General features: G+C 35.9%; 1 protein-coding gene across 1 annotated transcript in view; it reads right to left on the bottom strand.

The window, feature by feature from the left end:
- NUP107 (nucleoporin 107) overlaps positions 1 to 27,153 on the bottom strand; it is a 62,748-nt gene that overhangs the window by 22,722 nt on the left and 12,873 nt on the right. The window contains exons 9-13 of the mRNA XM_077111359.1: positions 24,322 to 24,393; positions 22,713 to 22,801; positions 19,617 to 19,695; positions 17,915 to 18,028; positions 354 to 444 (exon numbers count right to left, since the gene is read on the bottom strand). Coding sequence (XP_076967474.1) covers positions 354 to 444; positions 17,915 to 18,028; positions 19,617 to 19,695; positions 22,713 to 22,801; positions 24,322 to 24,393 — 445 coding nt within the window. The remainder of the gene's footprint in view (positions 1 to 353; positions 445 to 17,914; positions 18,029 to 19,616; positions 19,696 to 22,712; positions 22,802 to 24,321; positions 24,394 to 27,153) is intronic.

The raw sequence follows: 27,153 nt of genomic DNA, 5'->3' as shown, positions 1-27,153 counted from the left end.
GCTTCATGGTGCTGCAGCATTCTCTGCTCTCTCTGAATCTCTTAATCTCCAAAATGTTTCCTCTTTTATAGGACTCTAGTAAACTAATCAAGACCCACCCAAATGGGTGGAGACATGTCGTCACCTAATCAGCTTAACAACCACCCTTGATTAAATCACATCTCCAGGGAGATGATCTGATTACAGTTTCAAACATACAGTATTGAACAGGGATTATCCTGCCTTAATGAAATGGGATTTAGATTAAACCATGGCTTTTCTAGGGGACATATATCCTTTCAAACGAGCACAATTGGCATTTAGACCTGAAAACTTTGTATTCCCAACTCTTAGAATAAAATCTACTAACATACCTCCATTAACATTAGGGTCATGATACAGTTTCCAGCCTTCAAGTGTTGCAGCTCTCCATGCCTGACCACAACGTTTACAGAGTCGCTGTGCCTTTTTAAACAAGAAAGAATGGTTAGTCAAATAACCAGTGCACTACTGGAAAACTACTTGGCCTTATAATAATTACAGTATAAACATATATAACAGGATTAGATAAATTATGGTACATGAATTACAAAGAATGAGATAGGCAACTAGCAATGGCATTTTTAAAAACATAAGTAGCCTTATTCACACACTATACAATCCATCCAAAGTGTACAATCAATGATTCTTGGTATAATTACATAGCTATGTATTCACCACCACAATCAATATAAGAACATTCTCATTTACACAGAAAAAAACAAAAAAGGTTAGAAAATCTAGTCAGAAGATCAGTAAGTACAGAACTTGAAAGAAACACCTAACCAACTAGGCCTGACGGACATATAACACTGAACTCAAGGGGAAAAGGATACACATTCAAATACACAAGGATCGCTGTCTAGGATAGACCATAATTTGGTCACAAAACAAGTCTCAATAAATTAAAAAATACTGAAATCATACAACAGATATTCTCTTACCCAATGGAATGAAGCTAGAAATCAATAACAGAGGGAGAAGTAGAAAATTCATAAATATGTGGAATTAAACAACATACTCTTAAACAACCAATGGGTTAAAGAGGAAATCACAAGTGATAGGAGGAAATATCTTGAGGCAATTAAAAATAGAATTACAACATACCTAAACTTATGGGATGCAGTGAAGGCAGTGCTGAGAGGGAAATTTAAACCTCTAAATGTTTACATTAAAATAGAAGGCCCGCCTTCTATGTGGGAGACCTGGTTTGATTCCCAGACCATGCACCATCCCCCCAAAAAAATAGAAGGATGTCAAATCAGAGACCTAACCTCAACCAGAAGAACAGGAAAAAGAAAACCAAACTAGACCAAAAGCAAGCAGAAGGAAGGAAATAACAAAGATGAGAGCAGAGATAAATGAACTAGAAACTAAAAAAAAAAAAAATTACAGAGACTCAACAAACCCAAAAGTCAATTATTTAAAAGATCAACAAATTCCTTTATTTAGACTGACAGAAAGAGAGGATATAAATAATGAAGATCAGAAATGAAAAGGAGGACATTATTATAAACACTGCTGAAATGAAAAGGACTATAGAGTGACATTATGAACAACCGTACACCAATAAATTAAATAACCTAGATGAAATAGGCAAATTTTTAGAAACACACAAACTACCTATATAGCCCCCCAAGAGGAAATAGAAGACTTCAACAAACCAATTACTAGTAAAGAGATTGAATCAGTAATAAAAAAAAAACCTCCTGACAAAGAAAATCCCAGACCAGATAGCTTCACAGGGAAATCTACCCAACAATCCAAAAAGTCTTAACTCCAATTATGCCAAAAAAACGGAAGAGAAAGGAACACTTTCTAACTCATACTATAAGGCAACATCACCTTTATACCACAGCCAGATAAAGATATCACAAGAAAACTACCAACCAATATCTCATATGAATATAGATGTAAAAATCCTCAACAAAACCAAATACAACAGCATGTTAAAAGAATTATACACCAAGATCAAGTACAATTTATATCCGTATGCAAGGTTGGTTCAACATAAGAAAGTCAGTTAATGTAATACATATGACCAGAATGAAGGAAAAAAGCCACATGACCATCTCAATTTATCCAGAAAAGACATTTGATAAAATTTAGAACCATTTCTTGATAAAAACATTTAGAACACCAGGAATAGAAGGAAACTTCTGCAACATGATAAAAGGCATATATGAAAAGCCCGCAGCTAACATTCTACTTATGGTGAAAGGCTAAAAGCTTTCCCTCTGAGATCAGGAACATGACAAGGATGCCCACTGCCACTATTGTTATTCAACATTGTATTGGAAGCTCTTGCCAGTGCTATTAGATAAGAGAAAGAAATGAAAGGCAGCCAGATTGAAAGGGAAGAAGTAAAACTTTCCCTATTTGCAGACGATATGATCCTATATATAAAAAATTCTGAAAAATCCATAACAAAGTTCCTAGAGCTAATAAATGAATTCAGCAAAGTGGAAGGGTACAAGATCAAAACCAAAAAATCTGTAGGTTTCTACACTCAAGCAATGAACAATCAGAATAATAAATCAAGAGAAAAAAATTCCATTCACAATAGCAAATAAAAGAACCAAATAGTTATGAATAAATCTAATCAAGGATATAACGGATTTATACACAGAAAACTACAAAACATTGCTAAAAGAAACTGAAGACCTACATAAATGGAAGGATACTCCTTTCATGGATTGGAAGACTCAATAAAGTTAAGATGTCAATACTATCCAGAGCAATTTGTAGATTCAGTGCAATCTCAAACTAAATTCAATAGTCGTCTTTGTTAAAGTGGAAAAAAACAAATTACCAAGTTTATATGGAAGGGTAAGAGGCCCTGAATAGCTAAAGGTATCTTGAAAAAGATGAACGAAGTTGGAGTACTCACACTTCCCAATATTAAAACTTAATACAAAGCCATGGTAATCAAAACAGCATGGTACTGGCACAAGGATACATAAATCAGTGGACTAGATCTGAGAGCTCAGAAATCAATTCTCACCTTTATGGTCAACTGATTTTAGACAAGGGTACTGTGCCAGTGTGAAGGAAAAGCCATGTTTTAATCCTGATCAATCTTGTGGAGGCAGTCGTTTATTTTAATCCCTATTCAGCAAGCACTGTAGGTCGAAACTTGATTGGATTATCTCCACGGAAATATGGCCTGCCTAATTGTGGGTATTCATTCATCTTTGACTGGAGGGAGATGTGACTCCCTCTATTCCAGGTGGGTCTTGATTACTTTACTAGAATCCTTTAAAAGCAGAAACATTTTGGAAAAAGCTTCAGAGCCATGAGATGCATGAGAGCCCACACAGCCAGAGACCTTTGGAGATGAAGAAGGAAATCATCCCTGGGGTAGCTTCATGAAACAAGAAGCCTGGAGAGAAAGCTAGCAGACGTTGCCACGTTCACCATGTGCCCTTCCAGCTGAGATAGAAACCCTGAACTTCACTGCCTTTCTTCAGTGAAGGCAACCTTTTGTTGGTACCTTAATATCGACATTTTCATAGCCTTGCCTTAATGTACACATTTTCACAGCATTAGAACTGTAAACTCTCAACTTAATAAATTTCTCTTTTTAAAAGCCATTCCATTTCTGGTACATTGTATTCTGGCAGCTAGCAAACTAGAACAGGTACAAGTCTACCCATTAGGGAAATAATAATCTCTTCAACAAATGGTTCTGGGATATGGGATATCCACATGCACAAGATGAAGGTGGACCCCTACCTGACACATATACAAAAATCAACTCAAAATGGATCGAAAGCCTTAATATCAGAATCAGAAATATAAAACTCCTCGAAGAAAATACAGTAAAGCATCTTCAAGGCCTTGTGTTAGGTGATGGTTTCTTAGACTTTACACCCAAAGCAGGTGTGACAAAAGAAAAAATAGATAAACGGGATCTCATCAAAATGAAAAACTTTTGTTTCTCAAAGGACTTTATCATGAAAGTACACAACAATTTACACAATGGTGAAAAGTATTTTGAAACCACATATCTGATAAAGGATAGCCAGAATATATAAAGAAATCCTTCAACTTAACAAAAAGACAAACAATCCAATTAAAAAGTGAATGAAGACCTGAATGGATATCTCTCCAAGGAAGATATACAAAGAGCCAGAAAGCACATGAAAAGATGCTCAACATCATTAGCCAGGAGGGATATGCAAATCAAAACCACACATGAGAATCCAAGATGGCTGGTTAGGGAGAGGCAGAGCTCACTTTGGAGGTACAACCATTCTGGGCCTCTGGAGATTGGAGGGGGTGCTATGCAACACCCTGGAAACTATGGGACAAAGAAATGGAGAAACAGTAATGAGAGACTGTGAGTAACCCCCTCAGTCCCAGGCTCCTAGCTTCCACCCTCATTCTTGGGACAGAAAGCTTCAGGTGTCCAATTCCTGGCAGGCGACTGCAGACTGAGAGAACCATAGAAGTCCACTTTTCCAAGAATAGGGCAGGACATGGTATAGCACGGTCCCAGCTTTTGGTGGGTGAATCTGGACTGCAGGGACCTCTGGTTTCAGCCCACCCAGCTGTTCTGCCATTATCTTAATCCAGCAGGGAGCTAAGAAGAGCCTGCCTTCATAGGGCTGAGGGGAATAGACTGTCAATGAGTGCCATTTGCTGGCAGGCAATGAAGGTACATCTCCAGGAAAACATCTAAAGTGCTTTTGGGTGAAGGTGGCCTTATGCTGGGCAGGCTAGGAAAGTGTACTCTTGGGAATTAAAGTACAGGCTTTCCAGGATCTTTACTGGATCCTCTGCCCAGTGTCCTATGAAACTGATGTACATCCCCTTCACGGGTCTCTGGCCCAGCCTTGGTTGGGTAATATCGACAAAACAACTATCAAAGGAGAGCATTAATACAAAATCAATCAACAACAAACTCTTTGACAAAAGAGAAACTCAACCTTCAAAGTAAACTCACCAAGGTAATGTGATATCCAGACATCCGCAAAAACCTTCAAGTCATACCAAGAGGCGAGAGAGCAAATAAAAAAGTCAGAGCAGATGCAGAATTTGAAACAACTAATCAAAGATATTAAAAAAAAGTCTCCTAAAGCAATTCAAGGAGAGGGATAAAGAGATAAAGGATATTAAGAGGACACTGGGTGAACATAAAGAAGGATTTGAAGGTACACAAAGGAAAATCAGATCTTATGGGAATGAAAGGCACATTAAATGAAATTTAAAATAGACCAGAGTCACACAACAGCAGATTTCAAGAGGTAGAAGAAAGGATCAGCGAACTAGAAGACAGACCATTCAAATCTGAACAGACAAAAAAACAGAGAAAGAAAAATTGAGCAGGGTCTCAAGGAATTGACTGATCACACAAAGCGCACAAAACATTCACCTCATGGGTGTTCCAGAGGGAGAAGAGAAGGGGTAAGAGTCAGGAGGAATATTTGGGGAATTAACGGCTGAATATTTTCCAACTCTTATGAAAAACATAGGTATCCATGCCCAAGAAGTGCAATGTGTTTCAAACCAAATAAATCTGAATAGATCTACTCTAAAACAGATACTAATCAAAATATCTAATGCTAAAGATAAGGAGAGAATTCTGAAAGCAGCAAGGGAAAAGTATTTCATTACATACCAGGGATGCCTGATAAGACTAAGCACTGATTTCCCATCAGAAACCATGGAGGCAAGAAGCAGTGGTATGATATATTTAAGGTACTGGAAGAGAAAAACTAAGAGACAAGAATTCTCTATCTGGCAACCATCCTTCAAAAATGAGGGAAGGTTTAAGATATTCATAGATAAGCAGAAGCTGAGAGACTCTGTTAACAAAAGACCTGCCTTACAAGAAATACTAAAGGGAATCCTGCAGGCTAAAATGAAAAGACAGGAGAGAAAGGCTTGAAGGAAAATGTAGAAATGAAGAGTATCAGTAAAAGTAACTAAAAGGGTAAAAAGATAGACAAAAATAAGTTATGATACATAAAAGTCAAGGATAAAACTGCTGAAGTATTGCCATTACAGTAATAACACTGAACATTAATTGATTAAACTTCCCAATCAAGAGACAGACTGGCAGAATGGATAAAAGAATATAAGCCACCTAAATGCTGTCTACAAGAGACTCACCTAAGACCAAAGGCTACAAATAGGCTGAAAGTAAAAGGCTGGAAAAAATATTCCACACAAAAAGTATCCAAAAAAAAAGCTGGGCTAGCTATACTATTATTATAGTATATTATAGTATAGACAAAATAGACTTTAAATGCAATGCTGTTTTAAGAGACAGAGAAGGACATTATATATTAATAAATATATTATTAAAAGGCCAATCAATGGTCACTCCGCAGGGACAGCGTCGCCATGGAGCCAAGGGCGGGTGGATCCAAGATGGCGGCTTAGTAAGGTACATGCGTCTTAGTTCCTCCAACTCCAAATCAACTAATAAGTGAACAGAAACAGTACAGAACAGCTCCCGGGGCTACAGCAGGGAATGGACACACAGCGTAACCCAGTCTGGACTGGCTAGTCTGACTGCGAAACTCGGCTGCGGCGAGATCCCCAAGCGGCGCGCGATTTCCCGAGCAGCCGCAGCTGCGGCGGTCTGAGCTAATCCCTCCCTCCTTCCCGGGCTGGCTGAGAGACTCGGAGAGGCAAGCTTCCTAGCCAAGGCGGCCGGCGCCACACTTTTGCGGGCGGCTTCGAGTCTCGGCCTCGAGTCCGCGGCTACGAGTCTCAGATCAGAGGGCTATCCAAAGTCTGGGCTGGCTAGTCTGACTGCGAGACTTGGCTGCGGTGAGACCCCCAGCGGCGCGCGATTTCCCGAGCAGCCGCAGCTGCGGCGGTCCGAGCTACTCCCTCCCTCCTTCCCGGGCCGGCTGAGAGTATCGGAGAAGCAAGTTTCCCAAACTGAGGCAGGCGGCGCCCTTCTTTTGTGGGCAGCTTCGAGTCTCGGCTTTGAGTCCGCGGCTACAAAACTCGGAACAGAGGGCTATCCAAAGTCTGGGCTGGCTAGTCTGACTGCGAGACTCGGCGGTGGTGAGACCCCCGAGCGGCGCGCGATTTCCCGATCAGCGGCAGCTGCGGCGGTCCGAGCTACTCCCTCCCTCCTTTCCGGGCCGGCTGAGAGTATTGGAGAAGCAAGTTTCCCAGGCCGAGGCAGGCGGCACCCCTCTTTTGCAGGCGGCTTCGAGTCTCAGCTTCGAGTCCGCGGATACGAGTCTTGGATCGGAGGGCTATCCAAGCCGCGGTAGCCACCCCCCACGGGAGGCTTCCTGATCCGGTGCGGAATCCCCCAGGCCCGCTGCGGCCCGCGACCAGCCACAGGGTCCCCTCAAGCCACGGCAGCTGACGCCCCCACTACGCGCGGCCCATGAACCAACGGAGAGAATTGGATCCGAAATTCCCAGGCCGCGGAGATAGGTGACTGGGGGAGACCCATTCCAAACACTTGAGACAAACGTGTGCCACGTGCACCACCTACTGGGCAAGATAAGAAAAACAGATTCCAGAGATTTCACAGAAAAATCTTACAATCTTGCTGGGTCCGACACCCAGAGAAAGCTGAATAAATGCCCAGACGCCAGCAGCAGAAGATAACTGTCCACGCTCAAAAGATTGAGAATATGGCCCAGTCAAAGGAACAAACCAATAGCTCAAATGAGATACAAGAGCTGAGACAACTAATGCTGAATATAGGAACAGAAATGGAAAACCTCTTCAAAAATGAAATCGATAAATTGAGGGAGGACATGAAGAGGACATGGGCTGAACAAAAAGAAGAAATAGAAAAACTGAAAAAACAAATCGCAGAACTTATGGAAGTGAAGGATAAAGTAGCAAACACAGAAAAAATAATGGATACCTACAATGATAGATTTAAACAGACAGAAGATAGAATTAGTGATTTGGAGGATGGAACATCTGAAATCCAAAAAAAAAAAGAAACTATCGGGAAAAGAATGGAAAAATTTGAACAGGGTATCAGGGAACTCAAGGACAATATGAAGTGCACAAATATACGTGTTGTGGGTGTCCCAGAAGGAGAAGAGAAGGGAAAAGGAGGAGAAAAACTAATGGAAGAAATTATCACTGAAAATTTCCCAACTCTTATGAAAGACCTAAAATTACAGATCCAAGAAGTGCAGCGCACCCCAAAGAGATTAGACCCAAATAGGCGTTCTCCAAGACACTTACTGGTTAGAATGTCAGAGGTCAAAGAGAAAGAGAGGATCTTGAAAGCAGCAAGAGAAAAACAATCCATCACATACAAGGGAAACCCAATAAGACTATGTGTAGATTTCTCAGCAGAAACCATGGAAGCTAGAAGACAGTGGGATGATATATTTAAAATACTAAAAGAGAAAAACTGCCAACCAAGACTCCTATATCCAGCAAAATTATCCTTCAAAAATGAGGGAGAAATTAAAACATTCTCAGACAAAAAGTCACTGAGAGAATTTGTGACCAAGAGACCAGCTCTGCAAGAAATACTAAAGGGAGTACAAGAGTCAGATACAAAAAGACAGAAGAGAGAGATATGGAAAAGAGTGTAGAAAGAAGGAAAATCAGATATGATATATATAATACAAAAGGCAAAATGTTAGAGGAAAATATTATCCAAACAGTAATAACACTAAATGTCAATGGACTGAATTCCCCAATCAAAAGACATAGATTGGCAGAATGGATTAAAAAACAGGATCCTTCTATATGCTGTCTACAGGAAACACATCTTAGACCCAAAGATAAACATAGGTTGAAAGCGAAAGGTTGGGAAAAGATATTTCATGCAAATAACAACCAGAAAAGAGCAGGAGTAGCTATACTAATATCCAACAAATTAGACTTCAAATGTAAAACAGTTAAAAGAGACAAAGAAGGACACTATCTACTAATAAAAGGAACAATTAAACAAGAAGACATAACAATCATAAATATTTACGCACCGAACCAGAATGCCCCAAAATACGTGAGGAATACACTGCAAACACTGAAAAGGGAAATAGACTCATATACCATAATAGTTGGAGACTTCAATTCCCCACTCTCATCAATGGACAGAACATCTAGACAGAGGATCAACAAAGAAATAGAGAATCTGAATATTACTATAAATGAATTAGACTTAATAGACATTTATAGGACATTGCATCCCACAACAGCAGGATACACCTTTTTCTCAAGTGCTCATGGATCATTCTCAAAGATAGACCATATGCTGGGTCACAAAGCAAGTCTTAACAAATTTAAACAGATTGAAATCATACACAACACTTTCTCGGACCATAAAGGAATGATGTTGGAAATCAATAATAGGCAGAGTGCCAGAAAATTCACAAATACGTGGAGGCTCAACAACACACTCCTAAACAACGAGTGGGTCAAAGAAGAAATTGCTAGAGAAATTAGCAAATACCTCGAGGTGAATGAAAATGAAAACACAACATATCAAAACTTATGGGACGCAGCAAAGGCAGTGCTAAGAGAGAAATTTATTGCTCTAAATGCCTATATCAGAAAAGAAGAAAAGGCAAAAATTTAGGAATTAACTGTCCACTTGGAAGAACTGGAGAAAGAACAGCAAGCTAACCCCAAAGCAAGCAAAAGGAAAGAAATAACAAAGATTAGAGCACAAATAAATGAAATTGAAAACATGAAAACAATAGAGAAAATCAATAAGGCCAGAAGTTGGTTCTATGAGAAAATCAATAAGATTGATGGGCCCTTAGCAAGATTGACAAAAAGAAGAAGAGAGAGGATGCAAATAAATAAGATCAAAAATGGAAGAGGAGACATAACTACTGACCTCACAGAAATAAAGGAGGTAATAACAGGATACTATGAACAACTTTACGCTAATAAATACAACAATTTAGAGGAAATGGACGGGTTCCTGGAAAGATATGAACAACCAACTTTGACTCAAGAAGACATAGATGACCTCAACAAACCAATCACAAGTAAAGAAATTGAATCAGTCATTCAAAAGCTTCCTAAAAAGAAAAGTCCAGGACCAGACAGCTTCACATGTGAATTCTATCAAACATTCCAGAAAGAATTAGTACCAACTCTCCTCAAACTCTTCAAAAAAATCGAAGCGGAGGGAAAACTACCTAATTCATTCTATGAAGCCAACATCACCCTCATACCAAAACCAGGCAAAGATATTACAAAAAAAGAAAACTATAGACCAATCTCTCTAATGAATATAGATGCAAAAATCCTCAATAAAATTCTAGCAAATCGTATCCAACAACACATTAAAAGAATTATTCATCATGACCAAGTAGGATTCATCCCAGGTATGCAAGGATGGTTCAACATAAGAAAATCAATTAATGTAATACACCATATCAACAAATCAAAGCAGAAAAATCACATGATCATCTCAATTGATGCAGAGAAGGCATTTGACAAGATTCAACATCCTTTCCTGTTGAAAACACTTCAAAGGATAGGAATACAAGGGAACTTCCTTAAAATGATAGAGGGAATATATGAAAAACCCACAGCTAATATCATCCTTAATGGGGAAAAATTGAAAACTTTCCCCCTAAGATCAGGAACAAGACAAGGATGTCCACTATCACCACTATTATTCAACATTGTGTTGGAGGTTCTAGCCAGAGCAATTAGACAAGAAAAAGAAATACAAGGCATCAAAATTGGAAAGGAAGAAGTAAAACTATCACTGTTTGCAGACGATATGATACTATACGTCGAAAACCCGGAAAAATCCACAACAAAACTACTAGAGCTAATAAATGAGTACAGCAAAGTAGCAGGTTACAAGATCAACATTCAAAAATCTGTAGCATTTCTATACACTAGCAATGAACAAGCGGAGGGGGAAATCAAGAAACGAATCCCATTTACAATTGCAACTAAAAGAATAAAATACCTAGGAATAAATTTAACTAAAGAGACAAAAAACCTATATAAAGAAAACTACAAAAAACTGCTAAAAGAAATCACAGAAGACCTAAACAGATGGAAGGGCATACCGTGTTCATGGATTGGAAGACTAAATATAGTTAAAATGTCAATCCTACCTAAATTGATTTACAGATTCAATGCAATACCAATCAAAATACCAACAACTTATTTTTCAGAAATAGAAAAACCAATAAGCAAATTTATCTGGAAGGGCAGGGTGCCCCGAATTGCTAAAAACATCTTGAGGAAAAAAAACAAAGCTGGAGGCGGGCCGCGGTGGCTCAGCGGGCAAGGGTGCTTGCCTGCTATGCCGGAGGACCCCGGTTCGATTCCCGGCCCCAGCCCATGTGAAAAACAAACAGACAAACAAAATATAATAAAAATAAGAAAATGTTTAAAAAGATGTTTCCCTTTCTTCCTCCCTTCCTTCCTTTCATCCTTCCTTCCTTCTCTGTCTTTCTTTCCTTCCCTTCCTCCCTCTCTCTTTAAAAAAAAAAAAAAAAAAAAAAACAAAGCTGGAGGTCTTGCACTGCCTGACTTTAAGGCATATTATGAAGCCACAGTGGTCAAAACAGCATGGTATTGGCATAAAGATAGATATATCGATCAATGGAATCGAATAGAGTGCTCAGATATAGACCCTCTCATCTATGGACATTTGATCTTTGATAAGGCAGTCAAGCCAACTCACCTGGGACAGAACAGTCTCTTCAATAAATGGTGCCTAGAGAACTGGATATCCATATGCGAAAGAATGAAAGAAGACCCATATCTCACACCCTACACAAAAGTTAACTCAAAATGGATCAAAGATCTAAACATTAGGTCTAAGACCATAGAACAGTTAGAGGAAAATGTAGGAAGATATCTTATGAATCTTACAATTGGAGGCGGTTTTATGGACCTTACACCTAAAGCAAGAGCACTGAAGAAGGAAATAAATAAATGGGAGCTCCTCAAAATTAAACACTTTTGTGCATCAAAGAACTTCATCAAGAAAGTAGAAAGACAGCCTACACAATGGGAATCAATATTTGGAAATGACATATCAGATAAAGGTCTAGTATCCAGAATTTATAATGAGATTGTTCAACTCAACAACAAAAAGATAGCCAACCCAATTACAAAATGGGAAAAAGACTTGAATAGACAACTCTCAGAGGAGGAAATACAAATGGCCAAAAGACACATGAAGAGATGCTCAATGTCCCTGGCCATTAGAGAAATGCAAATCAAAACCACACTGAGATATCATCTCACACCCACCAGAATGGCTATTATCAACAAAACAGAAAATGACAAGTGCTGGAGAGGATGCAGTGAAAGAGGCACACTTATCCACTGTTGGTGGGAATGTCAAATGGTGCAACCACTGTGGAAGGCAGTTTGGCGGTTCCTCAAAAAGCTGAATATAGAATTGCCATACGACCCAGCAATACCATTGCTGGGAATCTACTCAAAGGAATTAAGGGCAAAAACTCAAACAGACATTTGCACACCAATGTTTATAGCAGCATTATTTACAATTGCAAAGAGATGGAAACAACCAAAATGTCCATCAACAGACGAGTGGCTAAACAAACTGTGGTATATACATACGATGGAATATTATGCAGCTTTAAGGCAGGATAAACTTAAGAAGCATGTAATAACATGGATGGACCTAGAGAACATTATGCTGAGTGAGTCTAGCCAAAAACTAAAAGACAAATACTGTATGGTCCCAATGATGTGAATCGACACTCGAGAATAAACTTGGAATATGTCATTGGTAACAGAGTTCAGCAGGAGTTAGAAACAGGGTAAGATAATGGGTAATTGGAGCTGATGGAATACAGACTGTGCAATAGGACTAGATACAAAAACTCAAAAATGGACAGCACAATAATACCTAATTGTAAAGTAATCATGTTAAAATACTGAATGAAGCTGCATCCGAGCTATAGGTTTTTGTTTTGTTTTGTTTTATTTGTTTTGTTCTTATTATTATTACTTTTATTTTTTTCTCTATATCAACATTCTATATCTTTTTCAGTTATATTGCTAGTTCTTCTAAACCGATGCAAATGTACTAAGAAACGATGATCATGCATCTATGTGATGATGTTAAGAATTACTGATTGCATATGTAGAATGGTATGATTTCTAAAAAAAAAAAAAAAAAAATGGTCAGCACAATACTGCCTAATTGTAATGTAATTATTTTGGAACGCTGAATGAAGCTGCATCTGAGCTATAGTTTTTTTTTTTTTTCTCTTATATATTTTTGTACTTTTTATTTTTAGTTTTGTTTTCTCTCTGTGTTATCACTTTATTTCTTTTTCTGTTGTCGTGCTATTTCTTTCTCTAAATCGATGCATATGTACTGAGAAATGATGACCATACACCTATGTGATGATATTAAGAATTACTGATTGCATATGTAGAATGGAATGATTTCTAAATGTTGTGTTAGTTAATTTTTTTTAATTAATAAAAAAATTAAAAAAAAAAAAGGCCAATCAATGAAAAAGAAATAACAATCAGAAATATATATGCCCTAACTAGGGTGCTCCAAAATACATTAGGCAAATGTTAGCAAACTGAAAGGAGAAACAGACCTATCTACAGTAATAGAGACTTCAATACACCACTCACAGCAATAGAACATTTAGACAGAAAATCAATAAGGAAACAGAGAACTTAAATAATCTGATAAATGAGCTAGTCATATATAAAACACTGCATCCCAAAACAACACGTTATATAATATTCACAACTGCTCTTGGATCATCCTCCACGGTAGACCATGTTAAGTCACAAAATGGGTCTCAACAAATTTAAACACTGAAATTATACAAAACACTTTCTCTAATTACAACGGAATGGAAGCTGGAAATGAACATCAGGTATAGGAGTGGAAAATTTCTGGCAGTTAAATAACACTCTCTTAAATAGAAGAAGAAGGAGAAACTGCAAGAGAAATCAATAAATATCTAGAGATGAATGAAAACGAGAAAACATCATATCAAACCTTATGGGATGCTGCGACGACACTGCTGAGAGGAAAATGTATAGTCCTAAACACCTACATTAAAAAGGAAGAGCTAAAATGAAAGACCTAACTGCATACCTGGAGGAAACCATTCTGATGAGAAAAAGAACAGTAAGCTGATCCCAAAGGAAGCAGAAGAAAGAAATTACAAAAACTAGAGGAGAAATAAATGAGGAACTGAGAATAACAACAAAAACAATACAGAGCGCAGGCAATGGTGGCGTAGTGGCAGAGTTCTCGTCTGCCATGCCGGAGACCTGGGTTCGATTCCTGATGCCTGCCCACATTAAAAAAAAAAAAAAAAAAAAATACAGAGAATCAACAAAACCAAAAGTAGGTTATTTGAAAGGATCAATAAAATGAACAAGCCCTTTGCTAGACTGACAAAGAAAAAAGAGAGACAATTCTAATAAATAAAATCAGAAATGAGAGGGGGACATTACTACTGACTCCAAAAGAAGTAAAAAAAAGACCACAAGAGAATACTATGAACACTGTACGCCAACAAACTAGACAACTTAGTTGAAATGAACAGTTATCTAAAAACACCCAAACAACCTACACTGACTCCAGAAGTAATAGAAGACCTCAACAAACCAATCAAGGGTAAAGAGACTGAAACAGTCTTTAAAAATCTCCTTATAAAGGAAAGTCTAGGACCAGATGGCTTCACAGGTGAGATCTACCAATTATTTCAAGAAGAATTAATACCAATACTGCTCAAACTCTCCAAAAAAACTGATGAGAAGGCATAACTACCTAACTCATTCTATGAAGCCAACATCACCATAATACCAAAGCCAGTTAAAGATACTACAAGAAAGGTAAATTATAGACCAATCTCTCTAATATTATAGGTGCCAAAATTCTCAAAAAAAAATACTTGAGAATCAAATCCAACTGCACATTAAAAGAATTACACACCACGATAAAGTAGGTTTAATCCCAGGTATTCAAAGGTGGTTCAACACAAGACAATCAATTAATATAATACACCACATGAACAAATCAAAGAAGAAACACATGATCATCTTGATTGAATGATACTGATTAGTCATCTTGATTGAATGATTAATTTCATGCAGAAAAAGCATTTGATAAAATCCAGTACCTTTTTCAGAAAAAAACATTTAAAAGGAAAGGAACAAAAGGGATCTTTCTCAACACGATAATGGGCAAATATGAAAACCCACAGCAAACATTGTACTCGTTGGTGAAAGACTCTTTTTCATTGAAATGAGAAACAAGATAAGGATGCCCACTGTCATCACTGTTATTCAACATTGTGCTAGAATTTCTAGCCAGAGCAATTAGGCAAGAAAAATAAATAAAAGGTATCCAAATCGAAAAGGAAGTAGTAAAACTTTCACTATACGCAGATGACATGATCTTATATTTACAAAGCCCCCAGGAAACTACACAAAACCACAGGAGCTAATAAAAGAGATCAGCAAAGTGGCGAGATACAAGATCAACAGGGCAGGCCAGGGTGGCTCAGTAGAAGAGTTCTCACCTTCCATGTCAGAGACCTGAGTTCAATTTTTTACATGTAAAGTACTGTTAAGTACAGAGCTGCCTTACGATCCTGCTACTCGGTATATACTGGAAGATCTGAAAGGAGGGATGTGGACAGACATTTGCACACTGATATTCATAGCGGCACTATTCACAAATGCCAAAAGACGGAAACAACCTAAGTGTCTATCAACTAATGAAAGGATAAACAAAATGTGATTTATACATACAATGGACTATTATTCAGCAATAAGAAGGAATGATGTTCTGAAGCACACAGTCACATGATGAACCTTGAGGAGATTATGCTGAGTTAAATAAGCCAGACACAAAAGGACAAATATTGTATGATCTCACTAATTTGAACTATTTATACTATGCAAACTCATGGACATACAATCTAGACTACAAATTACCAGGAGATATAATGAGGCTAGAAAATGGGGAGCGGTTGCTTAAGATGTGCAGAATTTTTAACTAGGTTGAATTTAAATGAGTGAAAGTAGATAGAGGTGATGGTAGCACATTATTGTTAATATAATTAACAGTGCTGAATTATGTGCGAGCGTGGCTGTTGGGGAAGTTGAGTCATTTATGTTACCAGAAGGAAAACCAGAGATTAAAACATGAGGTTGTATAACCCAATAAGTCTTGTAGTGAGCAACGATTGTGATTAACAGTGCAAATATTAAAAATGTCCTCCATGGACTAGAACAAACATGAAAATATTATAAGGTATTAATAACAGAATGGTATGTGGGGAAAACAATGCACCTTTCAACTTACAGATAAGATTTAACAGTAATTTCTTAATATTCTGCCATCAACATTAACAAATGTACCAGTATCAATGTCAGGGATCAATAATGGGGAGGGTAGTGGGTAAGGGGTATGGCATGTTTTGGGTTCTCACCCCTGGAGTAATTAAAATATTTCTGAAGTTGGTCGTGATGAATGCACGACTATTATCACACTGTGAGCCACACTGGATGGATTGTATAATGCATGAATATATCTCAATAAAACTGTAAAAAAAAAAAAATACGCCATCTGTGGTTATGTAAAGATAGCAGGAACCTATCCATTTTCCAAACCTCCAGTAATGTGACTATATTTTGTTATCTCTTTTTAAAAATAATCTCTCTTGTTCACCACTGCAATTCCTAGTATCTCGTACATTATCTGGCAAAGTGGCTGGGACTCAAAAGTTTTTTTTTTATTGTTTTTTTACATGGGCAGGCTCCAGGAAACGAAGAAAGCTTTTTGAATAATGCATAAGTGCTGTCAAATTTTCTTAATTAAAAAATAAGAAATGGTGCTTAATAATTTCAGATTTTCTGCTGTAATTAATATATGCTAATGGTATATAACACAAAAGCAATAATAAATAACACTTTGAACATACATCTATCTAAAAAACATCATCAAGAGTAGTGCAAAACAGCTACAGTATGATACCCAAAGCTTGACACTCCTACACATCAGACTACCTCATCTGAAGAGTCAACAAAACCATCCAATAAACTAATTAGATCCTTAAGATTCTATATGCAGGATCTTAAATATCACAAGGGATATTACTTTTTAATTTTTTATTAATATATATTATGTATTCACATATCATGTAATCATCCAAAGTGTACAATGGTTCACAATATCATCATATAGCTGTGCATTTATCGATTTTTTTTTCTTTTTTGTGAAAAATAACATATATACAAAAAAGTAATACATTTCAAAGCACATTGCAACAATTAGCTATAGAACAGATTTCAGAGTTTGGTATGGGTTACAATTCCCCAATTTCAGGTTTTTACTTCTAGCTGCTCTAAGACCCTGAAGACTAAAAGAAATATCAATACAATGATTCAGCAATCATACTCATTTGTTAAACCCTACCTTCTCTGTGTAACTCCACCATACCTTTGATCTATCTCCCACTCTTTACTAGTATTTGGGCTATGCCCATTCTAATTTCTTCATGTTGGAAGGGGCTATCAATACTAAGCGAGATTACTTTTTAAAGAGGTGAAGTTAAAAGGAGAAGTTTGAGGGCTACCACAGCTTTCAAGTGTCTAAACCATGCCACTTGGAAGAGCAATTAGGGCTGGGTTTAATTCTCAACTCTTAAAAGCAGAAATAGAAATATTAGGGATACACCCACTGGTACACAGGGTAATATAGGGAGGAAAGTTTGACTTCTTACAAAACATTTCCTAATAGACTTGTGCCAAACTAATGTGAACTGCTCTCTGAGAAAGTGTTTCTTATCATAGGAAATGTTCAAATAGGAGTTAGATTAAGAAATACTGTGAAAGGGATACCTGCATTGAAGAGGCATACTAGGTGATCAAAAGATCTCTTCCAACTTAAAGCATCTATGATTTTTGAAACTGAACTAGCAGGGTATACATGATTTACCTCTTCTGTCATTCCAGCACGGATTAGAGTGAAAAGGTATTTGAGTAATCTGACTTCATCCTCTCGATCCAGATCATCAAGGGGCATTTTCTGTCTTACAGGAGCATCAGGGTCCTGTAATAAAAAATCAACATCAACTATAAATCCATTGCTCCTATATACATTTTAAACATAATTAAGAGGTGACAAATCTATTTTTCTTTATATACTAAGATACATTCATTTATAATTTAGTTAAGTAACAAAGCGGATGAAAGTGTCACAAGTGTTTCAAATAGCAATACAATATCTGCTGGCCCACTCAAAAGACTCCATTGGCCCAAACGGGTGAGTGCCTAGTTCAGGCAAGGTGGAAATTTCCCTAGCCCAATCCAGCCCTGCCCAGCCATGATTCTTGAAAGCACTGCAGAAGAAATGCAAGTCAATATTCAAGATTAATTGAACTTTATTCTGTTAGAGCAGCTACAAGGCCAAGTTAACTCCAAATGGAATGAGGCACAAACAGAGGACGAACACAGAGGAGAAACTGAAGGACTCCCTATCTATCCTGTGACTAGAAAGTACTCAGCAGGCACTTTCTGAGAACATATGAGAAAAAAAGCCTGGTAAGTACCCATTATGGGATTAATGCCATATAAATCATATCAATGCCCAATAAAAATTTAAAGAACAAATTTCTAATAAAGTGTTGCCAAAAAAGTTAAAACAGTTATTTCTATCTATCTTTTGAGCACAGAAAGAAATGTGCTTTTAAGCATTTGAGATCATGTACTGTCCACTACTCACTGGTAAATTTCTAATAAAGCGTTGCCAAAAAACTTTAAAGTTATTTTAATGTGATTTAAGAAAGTAATTCTTTCAAAATATGAGTATCAATTCAGAAAATGGAATGCATAATAGGCCAATTGGCTACTTTCACAAAAAATTTTTCAGATACTAAATTTAAGAAGTTTTGATAAAAATGAGTAAATTTTTTATCATTCCATTTTGGAACATGGTCTCTTTCTGTCAAAAGGAAATCACCTTCTAGACATTAAGAGTAAATTATTTTCAGCTGTTGCTTGCTAGAGGGTAATTCAGTTATGCTTATTTCATGCTCCTCCAGTATTCCAAACAATTTTCATCTAAAACCACCTTTGTTTCCAAATGGAATTTTATGAATGTTTCGTCTTCTACTTATTTTTTCCCATTCTTCACTATATATGTAATTATAAATATATATATATATATATGCCCCACAAAGCTCTATTCCTTTATTTTTGCAACGACCCTCATTCTTTTCAAATCCACCGAAAATCATTCCTAGTACTCATATACTATTTAGAATAAATGTTCTAATCTCAAGCTATTTCAGGTTTCATTTTTTGCTCCTGCATTCTATATAAAAGAGCTTTTATAGTTCACTACCTACATTGAAGTGCTCAAACCTTGCCACAACAAAAATTACTTATTTTTTAAATTCTGTTAAGTCAGGTATACACAGTTTCTATACCTTCTACAACAATTTTCAACTCACAGGCCATGCATATATTCAAATGAATTCCATCAAAATCAATAGGAATTTAATTGTTTTAGAGTTAAATTTTAGGATGTTCAAACTTTCAGGAAACTAAAACAAGGAGTTGAAGAAAGAAAAATTCTCAGGTCTTAAAAAAAATGTCACTTAACTTTGAAGACAACTTTCATTTTAAAGAACACTTACCAACTCAGTGACAAGAGGACGAACAGTTCCTATATAAGAAGTTAGTTGCCGCTGTTTCAAGGTATGCAGAGTATTTTCCCTGAAAACATACAAAATCAAGTACCAAATTTTTTAAAAGGAGCAATTTTAATAGGTCTACTAAGAAAAATCAAATTGAAGAGACCACAAACTGAAAAACTATGCAAAAATCCTTAATACAGAATGGCATCTTAGCTTTTTTAGCCCTTTCCACCCAACACTTATTACAAAAACTATTAAGTACACAGCAAGGTTGTAAAAATTCTAGATTATATTATTTATACTTTACCATACCTGCTTACTACATTATCTATCTAGCTCTCTATTCATCCATGAATTTACTTTATTTTTCTGATGCACTGCCTAAAAATTTAAGCATGCATATTGTTTACTTCTAACGTAAAATCCACATGCAGTGTAATGCACAAGTTGTATATGTACAATTGCTGAGTATGGACAAATACATACTACTGTGTTACTCAAAGCCCTATCAAATCATACACGTTCTGTTAGAATTCCTTCTTCTCCTTTGTTCCTTCTCCCAATGTAGATTTAATTTTATAATTTTTATAAAGGAACTGCTAGATGTTTTCCCAAAATAGGTGTACCATTTTAAATTTCCTATCAAGATGCTGAACCTTTACCATTAGCCCAGAAACTTTCCTTCCCAATCAATCCCCATTTCTATCCCCTAAAAGGCAACCACTGTTCTGCTTACGTTGCCTCTCCTATTATTTCATATAAAGGGAATCTCATACTTTATATTTTTTTGTGGAAGGTTTATTTCATTCAACATAAAGTTTCTGATATTTATCTATGTTGCTGTATATGCCAGTAATTCATTCCTTTTCATCGTGAGTGGTGTTCCATTGTATGAAATATTCCAGTTTGTCAGCTGGGGTAGTTCTAGTTTTCAGATAATTATGAATGAAGCGGGTATGAATATTCCTGCATAACCCTTGCTTAAATAGCCAGGAGTAGAACTGCTAGGTAATAGTTTGGTGTAGGTTTAGGTTTTTTTCTTTCCCTCTTGCGATAACTTAATATTTTAGTATATACTTTGTTAACATTTTTTTATTGTAAGATATAACATATATACAAAAAAGCAACAGATTCTAAAGTACAATTTTAAAAAGTAATTATAGAACAGATTCCAAAGTTTGGTATGGGTTACAGTTCCACAATTTCAGGTTTTTCCTTCTAGCTGCTATAAGATACTGGAGACTAAAAAGAAATATCAATATCATAATTCTGTAGTCATACTCACTTTTAAAACCCTAACTTCTGTTATAACTCCTCTTCTCCTTTGCTCATTCTCCCAAAGTAGGTTTAGTTTTATAAGGAACTACTAGATGTTTTCCCAAATTGGTTGTACCATTTTACATTCCCTGCAACAATGTATGAGACTTCCTGTTGCTCTAAACCTTGTCAACATTTGGTATTGTCAATCTTTAATTTTAGGCATTCTGGTGGATGTTCAGTGGCATGTCGTGTGGTTTTTAATTGGCATTTCTCAGATGACTAATGATGTTGAGCACTATTTCATGCCCTTATTTGTTTGTGATGTGCCTCTTTAATCTTTTGCCCTTTGTAATGGCTTGTCTTATTATCCAGTTGTAGATTGTTATGACCCCTGGATATAAGTTCTTTTTCTCACATATGCTACGTGAATATTTTCTTTCAGTCTGTGGTTCTCCTATTCATTTTCTTAATCGTGTCTTTTAATGAGGTATTTCTTATTTTGATGAGGTCAAGCCAGTCAAAAACTTTTTTTGGGTTATTGCTTTGTATCACCTAAGAAAAATCTGCTTACTCCCACGTCACAACATATTCTATGTTTTCTTCTAAAAGCTTTATGGCTTTAGTTTTAACATTTAGGACTACAATCCATTTTGAATTAATTGTTGGGTATGGTCTGAGTTAGGAGTTAAAGTTAATCTTTTTCTACACAGAAATGCAGTTTTTTCAGCACAATCTGTTGGAAAGACACTCCTTTCCCCACTGGATTTCTTTAGTGGCTTGCTGAAAACCATGTGACCATATACGTGTGAGTCTATTTCTGGGTTCTCCATTCTGTCCCAGTAAGTAAGAAAATGAGACTAACTCATGAAAAACTTACAAAAGTCCTTAAGACAGACAGGCATCTTAACTTAAAATTTTCTCTGAAAATGAAAATTTCTTTCTCAGAAAAATCAAAACTATTCAATTTAATTTTTAATACACAGTGAATAGCACAAATTTCCTAGTTAAGCAGGAAGCATAACAAACTCTGTACATAGAAAATGCTACTGAATTCAAAGGCAATCTGAACTTTTTTAAGCTTTGAAATCAACTGTTTTCTGACTTCAAGTTTCTACGATAATTTACAAGTATTTAAGGACATGGGGAAAAACAGTAAAACGTGGCAGAAGCATTTTCTTGATGATTGGATTATAATTATTCAGAAAAAGCAGGAAGGTGATTGTTTGAAAATAAACTATACCATGTCACTTTTCTATTCTCAAGGTCTCCCATCATACCTACAATCCAAAATTTTTACCTTGACCTGCCTACAAAAGCTCCATATTACCCAGCTCTCTTCAATCTCATTTTCTATGATTCTTTTCATGCTGTGTTCACACTAGCTTCATTGAGCAAGTACCTTATTTTCTCAAGGTATGTGCAGTTTCTGTTTCCACCGAGAACACCTGCTTGCCCAGATTTTTGCATGAATCGCCTCCTTTAATCCTTAAAACCTTTACTACCTGTTACTTCCTCGGAGAGGTCTTCCCTGACTACTTGAATTTATTCTATTTAAGGCAGCATCCATTGTCATCCCCTACTCCTTAACTCTGATTTATTTATTTTTTTTCAAAGCACTTTTTACCTGACAGGATATATGTAATTGTTTGTTGTCTATTCTTTGAACAATTTTAAGTTCCTTAAAGGCAGGGTTTTTGTTTTGTTTTATTTTTTACCTATTTTGCTCACTGATTGAACAGTACCTGACAAATAGAAAGAACTGAATAAATATTTGTTGACTGATGAATGAACGAACAAAGGTTAAATGGCTTTAAGAATAGAAGTTTAGTTACTTACCAATATACTAATTTTGCATAAAACTCAATATTATCAGAAAAATCTCCAATTTCATCTTTGGCAATGCTTTCTAACCAATCTACCACCAGCTAGAAAAAAAATAAATGAAAAGCTTTAACAACAAGATCTGTTAGTGTTTTACTTAAAATGGTACCTACTACCCTTAATTCAAAAAAGTTTATGATTTCAAAAATATCAAACAACAATGTTTTTAAACCACTATCTTTACTTTTTAAAATAAACAAACACTATGGCAAGAGAATGACATTTTCTTAGGAATGACAGTCTTGAACAGGTTATTCCAGGAAACACCAGAGCTATTACTTTAAAACCAAAGAGTGAGGTTCTCTTTTTTTCTTAATATTTTTATTGAGAAACCTCCACACAAATACAGTCCATCCACTGTATATAATCATGGCTCACAATATCATCACATAGTTGTGTATTCATCACCATGATCATTTTTAGAACATGTGCATCATTCCAGAAAAAGAAATAAAAAGAAGAAAAAAACCCTCTCTTCATTGACGACTGGTATTTCCAACTTTTTTTTTTAACCCCTTATCACCCCCTATTTATCTACTTATATTTCCTTATTTTTTTTTACTCATCTACCCATATCCTGGATAAAAGGAGCAACAGACACAAGGTTTTCACAAACAACGATCACACAGTAAAAGCTATATCATTATACAATCTTCTACAAGAATCAAGGTTACTGGTACACAGTTCAACAGTTTCAGGTGCTCCCCTCTAGCCACTCCAATGTACCATAAACTAAAAAGGAATGTCTAAAATGCATAAGAGTAACCTTGAGGATAACCTCTTGACTCTGTTTGAAATTTCTCAGCCAATTAAACTTTATTTTGTCTCACTTCTCTATTCCCTCTTTTGGTCAAGAAGGCTTTCTCAATTTCATGATGCTGGGTCTCAGCTCATCCCAGGAGTCCTGTCCCACAACACCAGGGAGATTTACAACCCTGGGAGTCATGTTCTGCATAGAGGGGAGAATAATGAGCTCACATGTTGAGTTGGCTTAGAGAGAGAGGCCACATCTGAGTAACAAAAGTTCTCTGGGGGTGACTCTTAGGCATAATTATCAGTAGGCTTAGCTTCTCCTAAGAAGCAGGAATAAGCTTCAAAGGGGTGAGCCTCAAGATTGAGGGCTCAGCCTACTGAACTCCTTGCTAGAATATCAGGAACTTCCCAGATGGGGATGTTTAATATTTCCTTCTTTTTCCTCAGTTCCCCCATGGAATTTTGCCACTAATTTTTTATTCTCTGCCCAAATTACTCCAGAATATGTCGGATCATCACACTAACCTGTACAAACTAACATGATCTCATGCCTTATTCAAGGTTCCATGTAATTACAGTGTTCAAATAAACTGACCATACAAGTTAAATTTGATAATGTGTACCCAAAATATAAATTTTGCACCAAATAAACATAAAAGCAAGGTTCTCAATTCCTTCTTATTACACATAAAAAAGCCCGACAGAAAAAGCTAAGGAAAAAAGTTAAAAATTAAAAGAAAATTTCAGTTCTATATACCATTTACTTTTTCTCTATGTTTCATTAAAAAACATTTTAAAATTCCAATCATACCTGACTTTGTCGGACAAGTGAATCTCTCTGGAATAATGCCTCCACAACTGTCTTTTCACTGGCATTAAGAGCCTGTTTAAAAAAAATGAATAGATACTTATAGAAAGGAAGAAAGGAAGGAAAAGAGGATATTTCAAGAATATCATTTCGAAAGAAAGTGAATCCGAACTATGGATACATAACTACCCATTCAGGAAAATTTATCACATAGCAAATCAGCATATTTAACTTTGAGCAATATTTGTAAACAAAATTTAAACTGCCAGATCAATTTACAGTTGATACTACCTAATATTATAATTATTTTACAAAACTTGGAATTTTTAAATTCTATTTTCCCCAAGATGTTGTTTTAAGGGAAAAATAAAACATAAAACAAAACAAAACAAAAAAATTAAGGAATGGATAGTCATGTTACATATTCAAAACTGAACATGTGAAAATTAAAATCTTTCCATTTTCCACAGCAGACGTTGATGAGTCATAAAATCTAAGAACAATCTGAGGTTATTAAGGCTGACTTTAAAAGACAATTTGACAAACAGTAGCAAACAGTACCAAGCAGCATATTAAAAGAATAATAAACTGTGACCACGTATAAGCATGGGCCAAATTTATTATTTAATCCACCTTATTAAAAGGAGAAAAGTCACATGAATACCTTGATAGATGCCAAAATGTCATTTGATAAAATGATCTTCATAACTAGAAATGGAAGGATACCCTTACAATATAATAAACTGAAATTTACAGCAAACATACTTAATTATAAAGGGTTTGAGAACTCTTTTTAAAGTCCAGAAGATGAAAATGATAAGAATCCCTGATACTGGTCAATTGACTTTGAAAGTTCTATCTGGTATTAATGAGACCTGAAAAAGAACTAAGTATAATAACTATGGAATAAGTCAAAGCCATCAGTATTTGTAGATAATAGGATTGCCTATCTAGAAAACCAAAGACAATCAATGGAAAACTATTAAAACTATTGAGATCAAGTCAAGGTGGCCCAAAATAAGACAAATAAGAAGATTTAAGATAAGTAGTTTTCCTAAATGTTCACAGCACACTGTTGGGATGAAATAAGTATTTGCGGAATAAATAAATGAACAGATTAAAGAAAACAAACAAGCAAGTTTGGCACAGTTTATTAGAAAAGAAGTCACCTGTTGGTGAGAAGGCTGCCAATATGAAGCATAATTCGTTCTGAAAGGTTTAAAATGTAGCAAACCTTATGTCAAAGTAATTTTAGGGAATACTCAAACAAGTGCATAATAATGTAATGTTTGGGTATATTAATCAAAGCACTGCTTGATTAACATTAGGGTCTATTGCCCTAAAATAGGAAACTGGTTAAATAAATTCAACCTAAAAATGGAAGGAGCCTAACAATAAGCAGCCATTAAAAAAACACTGCAGGTAAATTGATAAATATAATTACCTGAAAAGATATTTCAAAAATATTTTAGGAGATAAAGCAGATTAACAAAAATGTACTTACTACAAAAATGTTTATTTCCATCTTTCTGACTATATATAGTTGCTTCAGTTACAAATTATTTTCATAAAAAGTAAATAAAAAGTAATTAAAGGTGTAAAAGGCATATAGTCTTAATAGTTTTACAGACATATTTTTATGAGGTAATTCTTTTGTTCTTCAAAACGAACATGAAAAAATGATGAAAGGCTTCTGAACTTGTTCTGAAAGGCTATCATGATTCTAGACATCAAAACTGGTTGAGGAATAACTAAGAAAAAAAAAGGAAAACACATTTAGGAGAGTCATAAATAAAACATGAGCTAATGAAGGGCGGGCCACAGTGGTTCAGCAGGCTGAGTTCTCGCTTGCCATGTCGGAGACCTGGGTTCACTTCCCAATGCCTGCCCATGCAAAATAAACAAACAAACAAAAAATATATTAACTAATGAAACTGAGTAGTAAACTTAGGAACGCCTCGTGACTGGGGAGTTCATCCTACAAGAGGAAATTCAACATAAGGAAATTTATCATTGCAAGTAATTACCTTAATAAACTAAAGTAGATCTCTGTAGAAACTACAGAATATTTGACTGCACTCAGTACCCATTCCAATTCTTAGCAGTTTAGGAGAAAAAAGTGTCCTTAACCTACAGTAAAACATCAAATGTAAAGATGAAACAGAAAAACATTCTTATCAAAAGTCAAGAGTAAGTAAAGAATGTCTGTTATTGCTGATGTAATTTAACGTTGCATAGGTGTTCCTAATCAATGTAATGTGGCAAGTAAAAGAAATAAGAGATATAAAGATTGGAAAGGATTAAGGAAAACTCACTACCTAGATTGAAAACCCATAGAATTAAAGGAAAAATGTACTGGAGCCAATACAGAAAGATGAGCTAAAACTAATTACACATGAATCGATATACATGATTTCTATTTGACAGTAATAACTAACTGGAAAATGCAATAGAAGAGAATCTACTCAGAATAGGATTCACATGGGATTTTAAAGACAAAGACAAGATCTACATAAAAATACAAAAGATCTGAATAAATGGACATATACCATGTTTATAAATGGAGAGAGTCAACACAGTAAATATGCCATTTCTTCCCAAATTAATTTTCAAATTCAACAGAACTTCAACAAATATCCTATAGGATTTTTTAAAATGGAAATGTGACGTTCATCTGAGAAAATAGGCAAAAAATGTAACTAAAAAAAGTATTTTAAGAGGAGAGATGGGGATTTGCCCTATCAAACAGTAAAACATTTGTGTTAGAGTAACTAAAGTTGTGTAGTACTGGCTTTCACATTAATTAATCAATAAAACAGAAAAGATCCATGTATA

This window comes from Tamandua tetradactyla, chromosome 7 (assembly GCF_023851605.1).
Source record: "Tamandua tetradactyla isolate mTamTet1 chromosome 7, mTamTet1.pri, whole genome shotgun sequence".
NCBI lineage: Eukaryota > Metazoa > Chordata > Mammalia > Pilosa > Myrmecophagidae > Tamandua > Tamandua tetradactyla.
This window is presented reverse-complemented; position numbering and strand designations above follow the sequence as displayed.